The sequence below is a fragment of the Gavialis gangeticus genome, unplaced genomic scaffold (genome assembly GCF_001723915.1).
Source record: "Gavialis gangeticus isolate Ggan-Ray unplaced genomic scaffold, GavGan_comp1, whole genome shotgun sequence".
In the NCBI taxonomy this organism is placed as follows: domain Eukaryota; kingdom Metazoa; phylum Chordata; order Crocodylia; family Gavialidae; genus Gavialis; species Gavialis gangeticus.
Genome location: NW_017729002.1, coordinates 24,675,206 through 24,694,655, shown reverse-complemented (window position 1 = coordinate 24,694,655; position 19,450 = coordinate 24,675,206). Strand labels below are relative to the sequence as shown.

At 46.4% G+C, this 19,450-nt stretch overlaps 1 protein-coding gene across 2 annotated transcripts in view; it reads right to left on the bottom strand.

The window, feature by feature from the left end:
* Positions 1-3,134: 3,134 nt before the first annotated feature.
* Positions 3,135-19,450, bottom strand: part of PDILT (protein disulfide isomerase like, testis expressed) — a 24,750-nt gene continuing 8,434 nt past the window's right edge. Inside the window, exons 4-10 of one of the 2 annotated variants that reach the window (XM_019507694.1) lie at positions 18,377-18,487; positions 15,859-15,984; positions 13,248-13,445; positions 12,291-12,411; positions 9,143-9,324; positions 5,584-5,673; positions 3,135-3,258 (exon numbers count right to left, since the gene is read on the bottom strand). In XM_019507694.1, the coding sequence (XP_019363239.1) occupies positions 3,211-3,258; positions 5,584-5,673; positions 9,143-9,324; positions 12,291-12,411; positions 13,248-13,445; positions 15,859-15,984; positions 18,377-18,487 (876 nt within the window). In that variant the 3' untranslated portion in view covers positions 3,135-3,210. Of the gene's footprint in view, positions 3,259-5,583; positions 5,674-9,142; positions 9,325-11,099; positions 11,294-12,290; positions 12,412-13,247; positions 13,446-15,858; positions 15,985-18,376; positions 18,488-19,450 lie in introns of those variants that run through there. The other variant, XM_019507695.1, reaches the window with a different exon arrangement.

The window sequence follows — 19,450 nt, the reverse complement described above, 5'->3', positions numbered from 1 at the left end:
CACGCATGTATGATTCCCCAATCTGAAGCCAGGCAGTGCACAGCCCCCTGGTATTAAGCATCTTATCTCAGAAATGCTGCAAACTCTCACAAACAGCCTCTTTCTCATGGCTATGTACGGCCTGCAGCTGCACATGGGGGAGAGGTACCAGTTGGCAGCCAGGATGCACCTTCAGGGTCACTGTCAGTCTTGGTCAGGGCCCTGCATATGTGCCAGCTCTGGCAGCACAGGGCCCAGGATTGGACCCAGCTGCTGGACAAGCTGGTCATGGTGGCTGAGGAGAAGCTGGTGGAGTCTCCTGGTGCACAAATGAAACCTCCTGTGAGTGGGAGAGGGACAAACATGAGGTGGCAAGGGACACTGTGACAGAATACCATCTCAGTTTCTCCCCACAATCTGCTATCAGGCTTATGACCTATCTGACAGTTTGGTTACCATGGTCACTGCAGAGGGCAGAAACCCCTGCCTCATCTCTTCAAGTAACCCTGAATTGTAACCTGAACTTGATACATTCCAGAGGGAGAAGAGAGCTTGCTCCCTTTGCTTATGTGACTGGTCCCACACACCTGGGTGGGGGCCTAAACTCCCTATTGTTCTAAGCAATGACATCAGGAATGGTAGGGGGGATAGAGACCCTGCCAGTCTACCTGGAAACCAGTGATGCCTTTCAAATTGGTTGGCTGGCAGCCAACAACTGCTGGCCTTCATTGGATCACATTGGCCTTCAAGATCTATATAAGTTAAAGACTGCCCAGGAGGAGGGGCAGCAGCCATGATGAGGACTCTCAGAGAAGCTGGACCATCTGAAACTCACTCTGTCTCTTGAAAATCATGGTCAAGGAACTGTTTGCCTCCAGAGGGAATCTCCACCTGCCACTGGATGATACTTGTGAGTAAGCTACTTGAGATCTAACTAGATATATAGCTTTCAGCAACTCAGATGTGTGTTCAAAGGCTACCATGCCACTGTTTGCTCCAAGGCATTTCTCTGATATTGCTCTACCCTGTACCCTATTCCAAACCTATTCCTTGTAACCAGTAAGGTTCTCCTCTGTACCTAGCATGGGAGACTTATTGAAAGAGGGTCTAAATTATGCCCTGGGGTCCCCTTGGTTCAGCTGACTAAGGGAGACCACTATTTGTGCTTCAGGCTAAGGGAAGCACCCCAAGTTCTTGCAGTAGGTTGAGTACTCCTCAAGGACTACTAGACCTGTGTTTCCCAGGGGGCATAGGGCCAAAATCAGTCCAGACCCTGGGTGGTGGATACGTTACCCCTAGGCTTGTGGGTGTGCTCCAGGAAGGGGGTTGGACAGACATGAAGCACCCCTAGAGAGGCACTCAGGGTCTGGAAGGTGGTTGGGTGCAGTGAAGGTGGTTGGGCTCACAGCAGGAGCACCCCCTACTGGCCTGCCACAGATGCACACAAGCTGGCAAGGGACTGGGCAGACCAGGAGTTCAGGAACAGGCTCCTGGCCCTGGAAGAAAGGCTAAAGACCCACAAGCAGCAGACTGCCCTGGTGGCCAGGGCAGTGGAGGCCACAAAGGAGGACCACTGTGTTCTGGGCAATATCCTGGCCCTGATAGTTGCCTTCATGCTACCAACTGCTCTGCCTCTGGCCCTAATCCTGCCTGGACCCAGGCAACCACCTGCTGCCCAGGGGCATGCACCCCCCCCCCACATGGGCCTGTGCTGAGGTGCAGCAATACCTCCACCAGCCAGGCACCCCTACCTTGGCTCCTGCCCCCCAGACCCCTTGCCTAGGCCAAGCCCCACTGCTCACCTCAGCTCCATGCAGCCCCAGAGCAAGACCTGCCTGCAGTGGGGTCAGGACTCATGCAGGCCCTGCGGGCCCAGCTCACTGGCTGCAGGAGAGAGAGATGCCCATGCTGGCAGAGCAGCAGCCACTGTCGCACCTGGGTGAGCTGCCTGCCCACCAGCCTTGCCACAACATCTGCACCTGTGGGGGTATGGTCAGAGGCCGGGGTGCTGGCCACCTGTCCCCAGGCTCTGCCCCCTTGGCACCACCACCCCATTGCCCCTCACCCTGAGATGGCACATACAGCAAGCACTGAACAGGGTCTACACAAGGAAGAGGGTGTTTTATTGGTGGTGGTGGGTAGAGAGTATGTTGGAGGGGCTCTGTAGGCAGGGGAGGGGAGGAGAGGAGAAGGGATTCTGTTGTTGGGGAGGGAGGGAGAGGTCTGTGTTTGTGCAGGGGAGTAAAGTGCTTTTCTGAGAACTGTCTGCAGTGAGCATGGTGCTGAGGGTGCATTGTGGGGCTGGAGTCTGGGGCCAGCTGTCCAGGTGGCCTCCATGAAGCCACCCATCCTGGCTGGCTGGGCAGGCACACAGGCAGCGGGGCTGGAGGCCCAGGAGTGCACGGACAGCACTGGTGGTGGCATCCAGATGTGCATCATCAGTGTCCCTGCTGGGGTCCAGCCAGCAGCAGCATGGTAGCAGGGGGCCTGAGACACTGCGGTGAGCCTGGGCAGGCATCTGCACCACATGAGGGGGGTGGGGAGGTGCCAGGATGGAGACTGACTTTTAAAGATGGCTGCCAGCTGGAAGCAGCTGTGGCCAGAGCCTCCAAGTCCCCCTGGCTGCTGCAGGGGGCCAGAGTGGGCAGGAGTAGACTGATGTCAGGAGCAGCATATCTGCTCCCAAATCCCCACACATGTAGATTCCTGCCCAGGGTGGGTTTACGCACATGTAGATGTTCCCACTATGTATTCAGTTCTTAGGTGCCCATGCTTATTTTTATGATCATAATCAAAGTCTTGTTTGAATATTGGTTACACTTCTTTTGAGCCAAATTCACCTCTCTTGGATGGATTAGAGTTGGACTGGTTTAACTCAATACACAACCGGTTGAATGAGCATCCTACAGGATTTTTCTGTGGGTCCTAACTTCTCTTTGTTGTGCCACACTAAACGAAGAAGATGGTGATGCCGCTGACAGAGACATTACCAAGGCATGGTGGAATATCACTTTATGAGGACTTGACACCAACTTATAAAAAGTCACTAGTAAAGTCACAATTCAAAAGAGAAATCATGCACAACAAAAGGGGATATTGTATTTTTTATTTGTTCTTGTTCTTTCATTTTTGATGCAGCTCTATTCTTATGTCACAATCAAATTTCTTCTTGTATAGACAATACTCGTCCTTAGAATTTAATGATATGGAAACTTCCCCTTCACTGCACAGTTAGAGTTCTTCCTTGGTAAGATCCTCTTTGATTTCTTGAGAAGGATCCTTAAAAAAATATGACAATAAAGTCTCTCATTAGAGCCACTCACAAAAAGGAAATTGTCCCAGTGAGAATTTGCTTTCCAAAATAGCATTTATTTTTAACTATATTGTGGGAACTGTAGTTTTTTAGCAAGACTCTTCTGTAGGTGAATGAGGTAATGCTGTTGTTACTAGGGCTGTGCAAAACGGCACTGTTCCTTTCCGACTTCAGTTTCGAGGTCTGGATGGAACAGTGTTTTGTATCAAATATAATTTTGAGTTGAAACAGCCTCACTGTTTCACTTTGTAGAAAAATGAGGCTGTTTTGACCCTGTTTCGACCATTTCACCATGGGGCTGGGCTGCCTTGCCATCCCCCTCACTAGAACACACGCGGGGAGGGAAAAGCAGCCCAGCTGGGCTGCCTCTCCATACGCTGTGCTAGATCATGTGAGGGGGCAGGGAAGCAGTTCAGCTGGGCTGACTTCCCATCCCCAGTGCAAGATCCGGCAGGGGGTGGGCAGGCAGGCCACCTGGGCTGCCTTGCCATCCCTCACGCTAGATCACATGGGGGGGGAAAGAAGAGAAGCAGCCCAGCTGGGCTGACTTCCCATCCCCAGCTCAAGATCCAGCAGGGGGTAAGCAGGCAGCCCAGCCGGGCTGCCTCGCCATCCCCCCATGCTAGATCACACAGTGGGGTGGTGAGGCAACCCAGCTAAACTGGCTTCTCCGGCTGGATCTTGCGCTAGGGATGGGAAGTCAGCCCAGCTTGACTGACTTCCCATCCCCAGTGCTATGATCAAAATATTTTGACTTTCGAAACATTTCCACTAGCCTCGTTTTGTTTCAAGGCTATTTTGACAGCCTTTGTTTCATTTTGATTTTGCTGTTTCGATGTTGAAATGAGTCAAAACAGCGTCAAAATGAAACAGCTATCAAGATTCCACACAGCCCTAGTTGTTACTAAATGAGTGAGAAGAACTTTCATCCATACGCTGGCTCTAGGGAAGAGCCTAGATAAGATACTGTTTTTGTGAAATTCTGATAAGCACTTGGAGAATCGGTCACTTTTACTATGTACTGTAATACACATGGAGATCTAGAAATTCTATGGAGAAAATGTGCAGGCTTTCCCAAAGGTATCTCAAAAGAAATTGCTTTTGCTATTTGTGACAACATCCAGTGACAGGACACAGAGAATTCCTTTGACAGGATTTGCACATCAAGTAGTGAGTCACTGCAGGAGGCCTACTGCATCCCATAGTTCTGTGTTGAGCAGATTTGGCTTGTGTTCAATGAAAACAGAAAATATGAACAGATGGGCTAATGTTGATCATTTCCCTACTAGCAAAGCAAAGCGTGCTTTTTGGATGGTATTTCCCAAACTGGCTCTTGGATGATGCAACTTCCTTATACTTGAAACTAAAATAAGGCACCAAAAGACAGAATACGCATAACTGTATTAGAGCAAGCACAGAAGAATGTGACATGTCCACCTACTTCAAATGCATCATGAGAAAACATTCACAGGAGCCAGTCCTCAGAGCAGTTGCCCACATAGGCTCAGCAAGAAAAAAAGGCTAACTTGATTGTTCCACAAGTCAGGTTCAGCTCTCCCAAATTAGTTGACCGGTTATCCACCTCTCTTCAAACTCTGAGAAATTAAGTTGAGTGGTGGATACATCCATTGACATTTCTCCAATCACCATCTCATTGCTTCCCTACTCTTTGAGCAACTTCAGTAGCAAATACTGCCTCTGTTTCATCCCCTTTGGCCAAAGAAGCCTTTGATTCTACTGCAAAACAAGTGGCATCCCCATTAAATGTATGGACAGCTTTTCTTTGCAGAAGTTAAGTGTCTCATGAGATTTATACATCCTTCTTGTAATGAAATACTTATAAATAAACAGTGTGAGCTGATCTAGACATCTTCCAAATATGCAGTATGTTTTATCATAAGTCTCACTCTGATACATTAACTTCTTGCTTAGGAGACTAACTTGAGCACAAGCAAAAGAACCTTTGACATAATGTGAATCTAGGGATGAAAGAGGGTATGTCTACACTGCTGTGCAGCTGTGTCAATCCAGCTTATATGGAAGCTCTCTTTACACTCATATTGGAGCGCTTGCTAAACTAGCTAACTTGGGTACTGGTACTAGTCTCGTCATGGCAGCCTGGGCTTCAGTATGGGCAGTACAAGTCTTCTTAGAGCCCTGGATAGATACTTAGTGGTTGCATCCCACCCTCCTACAGCTAAATTGCTTCCAGTCACTGAGGCGTTTGGGAGCAATGCCACCTTGAATTGCACTGGAGACATTCTCAGAGCACATAGCATTGAATCCTTTACCTTTCCTGTTGCTTCTGCTTTTGGCTTGCTTTGCTCATCTAAGAATTCTGCAAATGCCTCAAGGGTATGTTCCCCAGCATACACCACAACCTGAAAAGAACAGGTTAAAAATAGGGTAAAAAATTATTAATTTTGTGCATAAAAAAAATCTGAAATCAGAATACAGCAAATAGAGAGATTCCTGAATTATGCAGGTTCAATAGACTTTGACTTTTATGTTCAGATTAGAAAGCCAGAGGAGAGCCACCTAATACTAAAGTTAATTGGATCTCTTGAGGTGTGAGAAGGAAAAATAACAAATACCTCAAAGAAGGAAGGCCTCACCTTCAAACAAATAATGTCCCTTATGTTGCATCACTAAACCTGGGTTCTGCCAACTACTGAGATGCTGAGAGATTTAGAGTTCTCCCAGCATCAGGGGCTATCTTACCATTTTTTAGGCCTTTCCAAAACCTGTGCCCTCTGAAAGTCTAAAGAGGATTTTAAATGTGTCCTGTATCCAGAATGTAGTAGAAACTCATTTGCTTAACCCACGCAAGTGTCCATTGTTATCTGAGCATATTTTAAATTTCTTAAGACCCTCAGCCTATATGAATTAGCCTGCTTCTACTGAAATAAATGGAATTATGCTGCTTTACATAAGTGGAAAATCTGCCCTGTTTGAAGTCAAAGTACTGTATGGATAACGTGAGTTCAAGAGAACTGCACAGGCCCGTATTCCAAAACATGGCACAATCCATTCAATTGAATAGGTAAGGTTTAACTCATAGCTTCACAACAGGCCTTTCAAGGCAGCACGAGAGAGACCGGTGCCTGCCAGTCACAAGTCTCTACACCAGTCCCAGAACATAACAGAAGTGGGGCAGCTGCTTTGGGTACAAATAGAAGGAATTTTCTTGTCGGAAGGATTTCACCGTGTTTTCTTTCATACTTGGAAGTTAAAGTAACAGCCAGAAAGCCACTCTTTACCCAGAGGAACATTCTTCATATCTTTTATTCTCTAACAATAAACAATCCTGAGTAGATATTGACGTAAACTAAGGAACACTCTGACCCCAACAAAATACCAGAGGTCAACTGGATATCCATCCACACGTTGGAAGTCAGATTGCATCAAGCACCGTAAGCGCTGTCACTTTTATTAAGTGGTGTTGACAACCATCTTGGTGCTGTACAAACACTCCAGGCACATGGCTGCAGCCCAAGGTCCTTAGTGTCAAGAGAAAAGGAAGCAACAGCTGAAATGGTCACAGAGTGTTGGGTGCGGACAGGTGTATTAGCTGGCAAATTAAAATTGTATGGGGATCACGTTGACAGACTTGGAGGAAGGAAAAAGGCTATTAGGAGAGTTAAGAAGGAGGTCACCTGGAGCATGAAAGAGAGACCATCCCAAATAGAAAGCACTGTGTGGAGAAGGTGGGTTTGAATAGAGGGGGATGAGCACTTTTCACTCATGGTTTTGTCACCACATGTAGTTGCCACCCATAATGAGAGAGAGATAAAAACCACAGAAATATTAGATGGAAGGAACAAGTATTTATCACTATGGTCACTGTGCTGTATAGTCCCTGTTCCTCTTTCTCCTCTCTGTCCGTCTATCCTCTATCAGTCAGGCACCGAGCAAGCTCCTTTGGTGCCCTGAGAAAAGGAGCAGAGCAGGGCGAGGATGCTATGGAGACCATTAATGATCCAGGAAGAAGGAGTTGGGGGTGAGGGTAGGGTGGCAGAGTGTCACCTGCCATGGTCCCAGCTGTCTGCACCCTGGCAGTAGTTGTCATTACTGTGACTGCTGCTCTGGCAGCACAGGTGGCTCAGGGCACTGTAGCAAGTGGACTGGCTCTCCACACACTGGTTGCAGCAGCCCTGTGGTGCAGGCTCTCTGGGAACCACCCCTGGCGCCCCATTTGCCCCTTCCCCTCTCTCCCCAATATGCTGTTGTGTGCAGGGCTGCTCCTGCTTGGCAAAGATTTCCATTCTGTCTCCCCCTCTCTGGCCCTCAGGGCTGGTGTCCCTCTCCCTACCCCATAGTTATGCTATTGCTGTCAGCTTAAGAGTTGGACACCATAATGCCATTGTAAGGCAAAACTGAGATGGCAGAGATTGGAAACTCTTTGGGACAAGTCCTCCATGTGTCTGTGCATATGTGCAGTGTCTGATACACTGGAACCTTAACCAGTGACTGAGGCCATAGGAACTAGCCCAGTTATCATCCCTATTTGCAACAGCCTCAGGTACCAACTTTCTGATCATTTTTTAGAAAGTAAAATGTGTGATTAATAAACCAATACATCTTAAAAATGCATGCAGCATAGAGCATGGCTAATGGGATGTAGCACATATACATTAAGGCTGAACACTGTACGAACAAGCAGGGCTCCAGTTCAATTCATTAGAAGCTGTGCTGGCAAAACCACTCTCAAAGAGATTAAATGAGGACATGTACAAATGTCTTAGAATTTAATTTAAGTATGGGGCATCAGGAGAAAAAAATGAAAAGCTGAGTAATGCCTTAATTATAACAGTGTCATAGAATTGAATTTTTTTGGCTGCAACAATGATGTTTTTCTCTTCAATTAGATTATCTGCATGGATAGAGCAGTAAGATTATTTCTTTAATATTTTTCCCTTTCTTATGTCTCTTCTTCTGGAGTAGTTTTAGTACCTTATGTAACATGCTGATATATTATGTAGCATATTCTAAAGGTAATCAGCAATAGCAACAGCTTTGGAATGTATATTGAGAGGCATTTGAACACACTGCTGGCATAGTTTGTGACACTGAAATGCAAAAAATCTGGTACACTTGCCTAGAAAAGAGTTTTCTAAAAGACCAGAGAATATGGCCCTTCAGGTGGTGAGACTTAACCCAAACTGCTCCAGTAACAGAATGAATGATGCAGTGAGGTGAATAAACTTGGAGTTATTTTCCATCAGTTATACCAAGCACACTCTGCACAATCCAGTCTCAGGGATTAGTACCAAATCATATCTGTAGGTTCACTTTGAATTTAGGGGATCTGCAATTTCCTCTGAAAATCAGAACTGGAACGCAGGGCAGCTCAGGTGTAGAATTGGGTCACCCAAGACTCGACCCATAGCAAGTTCATCAATCCAGACCTGGGAAGTTTCTAGGCCTGTATGAGTACCTGATTTTTGTATGGTGAGAGTGGTAAGAAAATATCTTTCCCCTTAAACTCAGATTCCTAGCAGCAGTAAGTCAGGGATGCGCATTTTGAAATATGGATGGGCAAGGACCACAATTTTCTTCTCACATAGGTCGTGGAATGAGGTGGACCACCCAGGCTATGGCCCGATCAACTTTTAGCACGTTAATTTAGTTAGCTATGCAGTTTAAAAAATAGCCATACAGTTTTAACCAGAATGACAATTACACATCTTTGGGTTATATAAATGAACATGCTAAAAGTTGATCGGGCCATGGCCCAGGTGGCCCACTCCGTTCCATGGCCTATGTCTTCTCGCTTCACCAGCACTCTTCTCTCACTTATTTGGAGACCCTCTCACTTATTTGGAGACCCTCTCACTGAAGGTTTCTCACCTGGTTATCGGATCCAGCAGGAAAGAGTCTAAAGAAGGGATAGCGATCCAGCATAATTAACTGGATGTCATTTGCTGTGAAGTCTACTTTGGCAATGACTATGTCTTTGCGATTTTCATACTCCTCAGCCAGCTCATCCCAGATTGGGAGAAGTTTCCTGCACTTATGGGACCAGGGTGCATCTGTAAAAGAAAAACGGTTGTTCATAAACCTGGTATCAAAACTTAGTCTGTAACAGTCACAGAAATGCAGGAAGTCACAGGTGCAAGGTTTACCCTCCCCAACCAGAAACAATGGGGCAAATCCAAAAGCACGGTGAAGTGCATTGGAGTTTGACAGAGTGAGAAGCAAGAGGACCACAGCGACTTTCTCCTTCAGGGTTGAAGTAGCCTTGCAGCTTTCTTACACCCAGACACACCCATGTCCTACTTCTGCTGCAATGCTTTACCATCCCACCATTTCAGAAGGAGGAATTTTTCAATTAAAACCCAAGTCTGGGTCATACTATGTGACTGGCATTTGTTTCTGTAATGAGCCAAATGCAAACTTCAGGGTTATTTCATTGGGAGTTCTTTGGCTTCAGTGAGTCTAGGATTTCACCCTGATCTAAGCACCCCTCTCCCCTCCCCCCATATTGGGGAAGAAGGTGGGTTCAACTTCTAGATCCAAATTTGCAGGTAGGGCACCTCTACTTAGCATTTAAAGATGTACAGAAATCTCAGTGGACTCAATGTCAAACCTCATGTGAACTTTTCAAATCTCCCTGATCTGCAGAACCAGGCTGATTAATATGCTGAGAAATGGCTTTGCTATGAGCTCCCTGTTATTAGTCTGGCAAAATCTATCATTTTGGCATTTCCATTTCTGATCTTGGGTACAACCAGAAAGTGAATAAGCAGCAGTTGCTGGTCAGAAAAAAAGAGGGACATTAACTGAATTTGTCTAAGCCTCTATGGCAAAAACTTTGCAAAATCAGTGGATCATGTAAAATTTCCTCCAGCTGCAGTTGATTTCCACTGTATCAAAATTGAAACCTGAAAGTGAGCCCCTTGCAACCTTGAATTCAAAACTGTTGTAAGTTTAGCTCCAAGGTGCTGGGTTCTCAGATTCTGGTTTTGGTTCATCTCTATTTTATTTGCAACCATTTACTCTGCCCTAGTTTCCTTGTCTAAACAAATAGTTCAGCAGTGATAGCCAAACATTTATGGATGGGTTTTAATGTACTTAGAACTCCTGATCATAATACTGCTGAATCAACCCATTCATAATAAAAACAAATACGCAGGGCTCTAACAAGCCATCTTATGACTTTGCTAGAGAGGATGACATGGATTACTGAGATTGTCAAAGGCAAGTCTTTTATTAGTTTAGTAGTGAAATACTACTTACAAAATGTATCTCTGGAAGCTGCAAAACAGCATACACAAATAAGGAAAGAGAGGCAATAGAGTACACAAAGCTCCATGTATTTGTCTTGCTTTCTGACTTAGCTTACGTAAATCAGGGAAGGCTGTGTGGAAGGATGTCTTTCATATATCTAATTAAAAGTCAAAATAGATGTTCCTGTTTCAGGGAATGTGCCACAAAAGGTATACCTGGAAGCAAAGCAAGTCAGAAAACCCTAGCAATCCGGTATTTCTGACATTGTCACTTAGTCACATCTACATGAGACGATCCTGCACAGTAGCAATGAGCTACTGCTCAGTAGCCAATTGCTACTGCACAGTAGTGTTGGGGGGTACTAACTGTGACGTGACACTACGGCACAGTGGCGAGGAGCTACTGTGCAGTACCATCAAAAAAATGGTGCAGGGACGCTACTGCACAGTAATGCTGGTTACTGCACGGTCGTTCAGTACTTGGTTATGCAAGTACTAAATGACTGCACACTGCACAGTAACAGTTCCTCAATCCGCTGCTCGTGCAGATGTGGCCAATCCTCTCCAAGGATTGTCACCTTGTTGTGGTGGAGAGGCTTGCGTGTTCCAATGACCCCGAGAGTGATGCTGTCTGCAGCCCATGCTCCTGGTAGGGCCACCCATGGCGGTAAGGTCGAGGTGGAGGTTCCAGACAAAGCAATCCAAGAAGTCCTCAACAGCAGAGCAGGTGGAGGAAGGCTGTGGTCCCAATGGCTGTGAAGGTGGAAGAAGGCTGCAATGGAGAAGTGACCCCAGTTGTCGTGGTTTGCCATGCCACTGAATTCAGCCACCAACTGCCAAGGCCGTGTGGACCTGTCTGCATACCAAAGTCCCCATGCTAAATATGCCATGCACTGGCTTCCATCAGGTCCAAAAGCCCTGTGGCAATGGAAGATTGGCAGCAGGTGCAGGGCTGTGATACCCAGAGGCCCCCAGCCAAGAATCTGCACACAGGTGGCAGATGCACGACAGTCATCAGGCACCTGTGTGTATGGGGTGTCCTTTGGCAGCTGTATCCGCAACTGAGCAGCCCTTTTTAGAATACCCTCCGCTCACCCCAATGGAGAGGGGGCTAGAAAAGGTGCCCCCAAAATAGGCTGTCCTATCTCTCCTGGCTGGGAAAGCACGCCCAGCAGGATCACCATTCCTGCGGTCAAAATAAGAAAAAGCTAAACTTTGGAACCTGGAATGTGAGAAAGCTCATCAACAGCCCAAAGAGCAATCGCCTGGAAAGACGAACTGCCATTGTGGCTCGGGAGTTAGGAAGGCATGACATCGACTTCACTGCTCTCAGTGAAACCCAGCAGCTCTGAAGTACCTTGGACAGTGGGAGGAGTTCCAGGCCCAGTTGTACAGTGCACTGGAGCAAGTCCCTACTGCTGATGACATCTCCATCCAGGCACACTGGGAGCAACTCAAGTCCACTGCCCAAGACGCCTGCACCCAGGCTACTGGGTTACTGTGCAGTCCCAGCAGCGCACAGGTTGTTTATGACCCTACTGTGCCGTAGCCTGTGCAGTAGCATTGGCATTACAGTTCATGCCTGCAGATGTCACCATAGCAATGAGCTATGTTGCCATAGCTTGTTGCTACAGTGGAGAAGCATCCCGTGTAGATGCACCCTTAATGTACAGCATTTGGTTTGATGCAGAAGAACAAGCTGTCACTTTCACATTAAATCAATCATGTTAAAACAGTTTGATCTCTGAACAACATAGAGTGATACTCACAGAACATCACAAACACGTTCTTTGTCTTATTAAAGGCAACCTGATTGAAATTCTTCCCTACAAGCACCTTGACAGGATTCTTGTCCCAGTCTTCTGGAATCTCTTCACTAGACACATGTCGCTGATCAGAAACAAAAGCACAGATGTGAAGAAGCCACGTTTCCATTCAGGTTAATGAGAGTCTGGTTGGACACATGTCCACATGTTTTGTTCCTTCTTATAATACTGGGAATCACTTGTTTCATGCCATGTGCAGCCAAGCACAAGTTATTTGGAAGTTGCATCCTGGAATCTGGTTGCATGACAGATAACAACTAGAATACTACAGAGCAGGCTTACTGTAATGTAGAAAAAGCAAGGTGGCTACTTAATGGGGTGTATGTTATTGCTTAACTCGCCTTCCCCTCCACATGGCTTCTGCACCCCACTGTGTGTGAGCTGGACCCTTATTTTTTTTCCTCCTGCACCTTGCAGCAGCAGATTCTTTAGGGTCAGTTCTGGAGCACCATTCAAAATCTGCTGTGCGTGGAGAAGAGAAACCAGATCCATAAAATGTTAAGTCTGGTACGAATCTATTCCTTAGATCTCAAACTCTCTCTCTCTTTGGTGACAGGCTGGGCACTTAATAGCTCTCCCCACAATCTCAGAGCTCTTTATTAGTATCCATTAAGCTTTATACCACCATATTTGAGCAGGAAAATATTATCCCCCACGCACAATTTATGGAAAAATTGAGAAACAGAGTAAGTTTAGTGCCCTTATATTCAAAGCACCCTAAATGCCAGTCAAAGTTAACTGGAATGAGATGTTCTCATCATCCTCCAAATCATGTCATAAGAGACTCTACCAAATACCAGCCGTAAGAACAAGGACAGTACAAGTGGCATACAAATGACACAACCTTTGTTTGTAATATACAACAGTTTTAAGCTGGTATATGTTGAAGAAGATGCCTACCTTTGCTTTTCTAGCTAGATAGCTCTGGCAAAAGCTTCTTAGGTTCTCCACTGTCACCTCATCTGCAGGCATTTTGTATCTTGCATCACTCGTCAGGTTTAAGATCCGCACTGCGGGGACATCTACCTCAGTGATGCGAAAATACTCAAAAACACGCCCATTTCTGGTTTCGTTAGTATCCACCAAGATGAACATGATCTGAAAAACAAAGCAAACTGCCAAATCTCCAGCCAAGCATGAGATTTGTACTGAATCTGAAGGGTTTGGAGTTTTCAAGAGTTAACGGAGTCCAGCCTCCAGACCCTGGTTTAGGCAAGATAAAGTTACAGTCCAGCCTTGAAGTTTGGACCCCAGAGACAAACTTCTCAGATCTGGTAAGTCTCAGAATCCAAGTTTATCTGCAGCTGGAACAAACCAGCACTTCCGTGAACCTTTCCTTGTCTTGGCTCTGTGTTCAGAGGTGTTACCAAAATCCTAAATCAAGCAAGTTTGGCCTTTGGCTGCACCCATTTCACATTGTGCTGCTAAAGCCCTGGTAATGTTTGGCTTTATATTGCTTCCTTCCGTGCCAATGTACGGTAACTAGATTTACTAGCCCTGCTGAACACTTACTGCTTTCTCTAGCCCTAGAGTACATAACTTAATAGTACAAAGCAGCTAAAATATTCATAACCCAGATGTCTTTATCAATAGTAGAATTGACTGCAGGTGGTTTTTACCACCGAATGAACTCTACTTCTGTAGCACTTGGTGTCTATGGAGCAGTAGCAGCAACCACGTATAACAGATAGTGAAGACAGCTAGAAAATGTGTGCGCAACAGAGCTGTGCAAAACGGGCCCTATTCAATTCAAATTCAGATTTGGCCCGAATCAGGGACAGCAATTCAATCCGTTGATTCAGATCAATGTCCTAATTTGATTCGGCCGAATCTGAAGATCTAATGCTGATTTGGTCAATCAGCAATTTGGACACAGGCACAGCTTTAAATGTTTTTTTCTACATACCTTGAGGTAGCAGGCACAACTCATGATCACTGCAGGGCTGAGGCGGATGGAGCATCCCACAGCAGCGCGGGGGGGTCTCCCCCAGCGTGCTCAGCAGCAAACCCAGAAGTGGACCAGAAGCACTTCTGGTCCATTTCCAGGTCTGCCAGAGAGCACGCTGCCTCCCCCCATCCCCCGTGCCCTCCTGGCTGGAGATTGGCCATGGGGGAACCATGGGTGCCCCCAGCAGACCCAGGAGGCACCAGTTGCCAAGCCGGGGGGGGCAGGGGGGGCGGACCAGGAAGTGGATCGGAAGTGCTTCTGATCCACTTCCAGGTCCGCTGCCGGGTGTGCTGGGGCAGCCCCCCGTGCTTCTGTGGGATGCTGCATCTGCCGCAGCACCACAGCGTTCAGAGCCCCTGCTACCTAGAGGTATGTAGAAAAATCATTTAAAGCTGCATCTACGTCCGAATTACCGACTCTGTCCGAATCTCTCCAGATCAATTCAGAGAGATTAAAGGGTCCTCTCATTCAATTCAGATTCAGAGATTCAGCCGCTGAATTGGGCCGAATCGCCACTGAATTGAATCAGGGACTGAAGCTTTGCACAGCCCTACTGTGCAAACCCTCTTTGGCGTCAGGAACACTGTTGTGCAGACTGTTTGCAAAACCCTTTAAGTCAGAGCCGCATTTCCGGAATGGAAATTCCCCGATGGTGCTTCCAGGTGGTAACAGAGACCAGTGAGCTTTGCTACATTTTTCTTGACTAGAAGTTGCTCTTAGCAAATCACATGCACATGCACATGCACATGCACATGCACACTTGCACACACACACAGATATAAGGTTAGATTAGGCTTAATAGCAATGGTCAGAGATAGGTTTACTTGGAATGCTGCAGGTGTTTATGCTTTAAAGCAAGGGTGCTCAACCCCCAGCCCGCTGGCCAGATCCAGCCACTGTCATCTTGTCATCCAGCCTGCAGGGCTCCCCATGGGCACTGCCCCCGATGTCAAATTTTCAGACTTGGGGGGGGGGGGCACCAGGTGGATAATGTGGTCCTGTGTATTAGATTGTGTGTGCAGGGTGGTGCAGTGCCTGATCTTCGTGTCACGGGGTGATAGGGCCCAATCCTGGCATGGGGGACCAGATCCCAGCATGTGGGGTCAGGTGGGGGAGGTGCAGGCTCCCAAGGTCCAATCCTGGCACATGGGCCTGGGCAGGGGCAGTGCAGGGCTCCAGGCCCTGATCCTGACATGGAGGGGGGCGGTACAGGGCTTAATACAGGTATGCAGATCCAGGTAGAGGTCACATGGGGCTTGGTCTTGTCCCACAGGGCCTGATCCAGCTCACAGACCATTCCTGTGCCACTCATCTGGCCTACAGGACCAAAAGTGAGCACCACTGTTTCAAAGCATCACTCTTCACTGGGATTTATTCCCAATTCCATTTTCCCAAACTATTTTGGTTGAGGATTCCACCTGATAGTCCTTGGGACTATATAAAGTGGTTTGTGAGGCTACCAGACAGACCTATAGCAATATTTTCCTACCAGTAACAACATCAAACATTTTTACATTGATCTGAGAACTGGCATTTGCAGAGTTGGGCTCCATGATAACACACCTTTCCTCGAAACTCCACAGCAGCAGACTCATAATTTTCATAAGTCTTGTTGAATGTCTCCGAGTTCTTCGGGGTGAACAGCAGGATGTGATTTTCAACAGGGACATCAAAAATCTTCACAGATGTCTGGAAAACAAAAGGCTTAAGCATCTGTTCTGTTCCTGGTAAGCAGAAAAATGAACCAGACATTAAAAGTAGTCATGCCACATAGTTCTGGTTTTGCATATTTTGCTTTGCATGCCTTCGACAGTTCTCAGTCATTTTCATCACCCTTGGTTTCTTTTCATTGCCTGAAAGTGAGACAAGATCAGCAGCTGCTAAGTGTTTTTCCTGTTCAAGGAAAAATCTCATCATTATTCATAGATTTCAAGGCCAGAAGGAGCCATTATGATCTTCCAGTCTGACCACCTGCATAACACGAGTCAGAGAATTAATGCTGGCTAGGTACTCACTATAAGCAAGAGTGTTATCTACTAGGGGTGTGTGAAGCGGGCCCTATTCAATTCGGATTCGGATTTGACCTGAATCAGGGACAGTGATTCAATTAATGGATTCAGATCACTGTCCCTGATTCGATTTGGAGAATCAGCAATTCAGACACAGACACAGCTTTAAAAGCTTTTTCTACATACCTCCAGGTACCAGCTTGTAAATGCTGCGATGCTGGGGCACATGGAGCATCCCACAGGAGTGTGGAGGGAGCCATGGGGGGACCCCGAGTGCCCTCCCCAGACCCAGGAGGCACCAGTTGCAGAGTTGGGAGGCAAGAGGGGACCCCCCAGTGCACTCCCCGGCAGACCCAAAAGTGGACTGGAAATGCTTCTGGTCCACTTCCGGGTCTGCTGCCAAGTGCGCTGGGGAGTCCCCCACGCTCCTGTGGGACACTCCATGTGCCCCAGCATTGCAGCAATCGGGAGCCCCTGCTACCTAGAGGTATGTAGAAAAATCATCCAAAGCTGTGTCTATGTCTGAATCTCTAAATCTTTCTGAATCTCTCCGAATCGATTCAGAGGGTTCCGATTCGATTCACAGAGATTAAAAGGTCCTCTGATTCAATTCGGATTTGGAGATTCGGCCACCAAATCAAGCCGAATCTCTGTCGAATCAAATCAGGGACCGAAGCTTCACGCAGCCCTATTATCTACACAGGCTGGTAGGGCTAACGTATTTAAACTCAGTCAAAGGGTGGGCAGCAATAATAGTTCTCCTTACCCTGAAATGTAAAATAGGTTTTGACTTTTATAAATATCTGATCCTTCCTCCAGTTGTTTATCAAACTGGTACCACAATGACTCCCTAGTCCTGGGAGACGTGGTTGTGTGGTTGGTGGTGATTGTCAGTGGGAATGAAGAAGGGATTGGTCACCTGTTCATGTTGAGTTAGAAGGTCATTTCAGATAAGGTTGCCCTATGTGCTTTAGCAATTCATAGGACGCCTCATGATGGAGGTTCATAGTCTGACCTCATCAGGAAAGGAGTCAATAGGACAGCATTGTGGGATGTATTTATTGTGCTCACAAAACCAAAGGAAAATGTTGTACTATCAGGTTATAGCCCTATAAACAGGAGTGGCAGAAACAGTGTGTTTCGATCTGAATCAAGAATCCAGAGCCACCTACCCTGCATGGAAACACATCCCTGAGTTGCAGCAGAGGCTGTTGATCCCAGATCAGCCGCATCATCAGCCAGCTTCAGACCCACAGATAAAGCAATCATAGAAGACAATCATCCTCAGCAGTGAGGGATTGCCAACATGTATGTGAATTTTTGATGCTCTGGTGTAGGTGGTCATGTATCCATTATAGCTCTGTTTATTGCATGAGTCCCTCTGTTTACTTGCTGGCGTGAGCAGTGCTTCCAGGCAAGGAAAGAGAGCAGAGTCTCTCATGCACACACACACACACCCCTCAAAGATTTTTATGTTTGTTCTTTCTTTGCCATTTTCCTAATTTAACACAGTGCGTAGAAAGGCATAACAATTAAATCTGTATCAAAGCCTACTGATATGACCTGTTCCAATGGAGCTGGTACATCTGCACAACCCTGTAGCAATCCAAGTGTAGCAAAACTGCTCCAGCTTTAACCCACTTTCATTCAGGGTCAAAGTTCAGGAAGATTTAGTTTTTATTCTGTATCATTGCAGGATCATGAAGATGGAACAGTTAGATCAGCCACTGTGGGCTCCTGAACAGCAGTCTAAAGTAGCTGAAATACATATTTGCTCCTACCCCTAAAAGTCACTCTGTGTGAGAGAATGGGAAATAGTGTACACAGAAATCCAGTTAACCATAAGTATTGTGTTTTTTTACACTATTTCCCACTCTTTCACACATTTTCATAACTCAGGAAGACTTCCTTGACCAAAGATATACATGTCTTAGCTACCTACTGGCTCTGGAAGTCTAGTAGGCTAGAACAGTATATGAAAGAGATGATTTTTCAAGGAATCTCCTTCTGTAGGTCACTGCCAGGGTTTGCTTTCTTCCACCACATGTTTTGATTCAGTAAAGTACACGTACCTCAAGATTATACTCTATGACCAAATCCATGGTAAAGGTTTTGATTAATCTGGTAAGTTCCACTTGGTTCTGCTTGCCGTCTTCCAACACTTCACTATATACCGGTTTTCCCTTGAAGGGTTAAAAGTAAAGGGGACAGCTTTAAAAAGGTTATCAATGACTGGTAGCAAATACACTCTTTTCATTTAAGCAATATATTGTTCTAGAATTTACTTTTTATTATCAACAGTAGGTAACATTTCATAACTCTTCTAAAATAATGTCACAGCTAGAGTAGTGAAGAGGGTTGCAGCTACTTTTCCAAGACAAAACTGACAGATTTAATTTGCTCTTTTATGTCAATACTCTTAATACACTGTCTAAATGTTATAAATTTTCATGTAAGAGTGTTTCAGGACTTAGACACAAAGAAATGTCACATGAGCCTTTACTCTGAGTGTCCTTGGCCTGGTTGCTGTGTTTTGCTGCTATTGCTATATAGCTTTGTTGTTGAGCCCTTCTCAGTAGCATTTGAGGAGAAGAAAAAAAGACCTCTAGACAAAAGTGATGTGATACAGGAGTGATAAGCATCTGCAAAACCGGAATTCAGCCGAAGTCATCAGTACTCAGTGAATCAGGAAAGCAGGTCACAGTTGATTTAGATACCTAAATAACAAATTAAGGAGCCTGAATGAAGGCCACCCAGGTTTTGTGATGTCAGCCTGAGACTTCAATTGTCCACAGGGTGCTGTTTGCTTCAGACTGTATTTACAGGAACGTAACACCAACAGTTTCATAGTTTCATAGTTTCTAGGGTCGGAAGGGACCTGAGCAGATCGTCTAGTCCGACCCCCTGCCATGGCAGGAAGAGCACTGGGGTCAAACGACCCCAGGAAGGTGGTCATCCAACCTCCTCTTAAAAACCCCCAGGGTGGGAGCCTGCACCACCTCACTTGGAAGCTGGTTCCAGACCCTAGCCGCCCTGACCGTGAAGTAGCGCCTCCTGATGTCCAACTTAAACCTTCCCTCCACCAGCTTGTGACCGTTGTTCCTGGTCACTCCTTGCGGCGCTCGGGGGAACAGGGACTCCCCCAG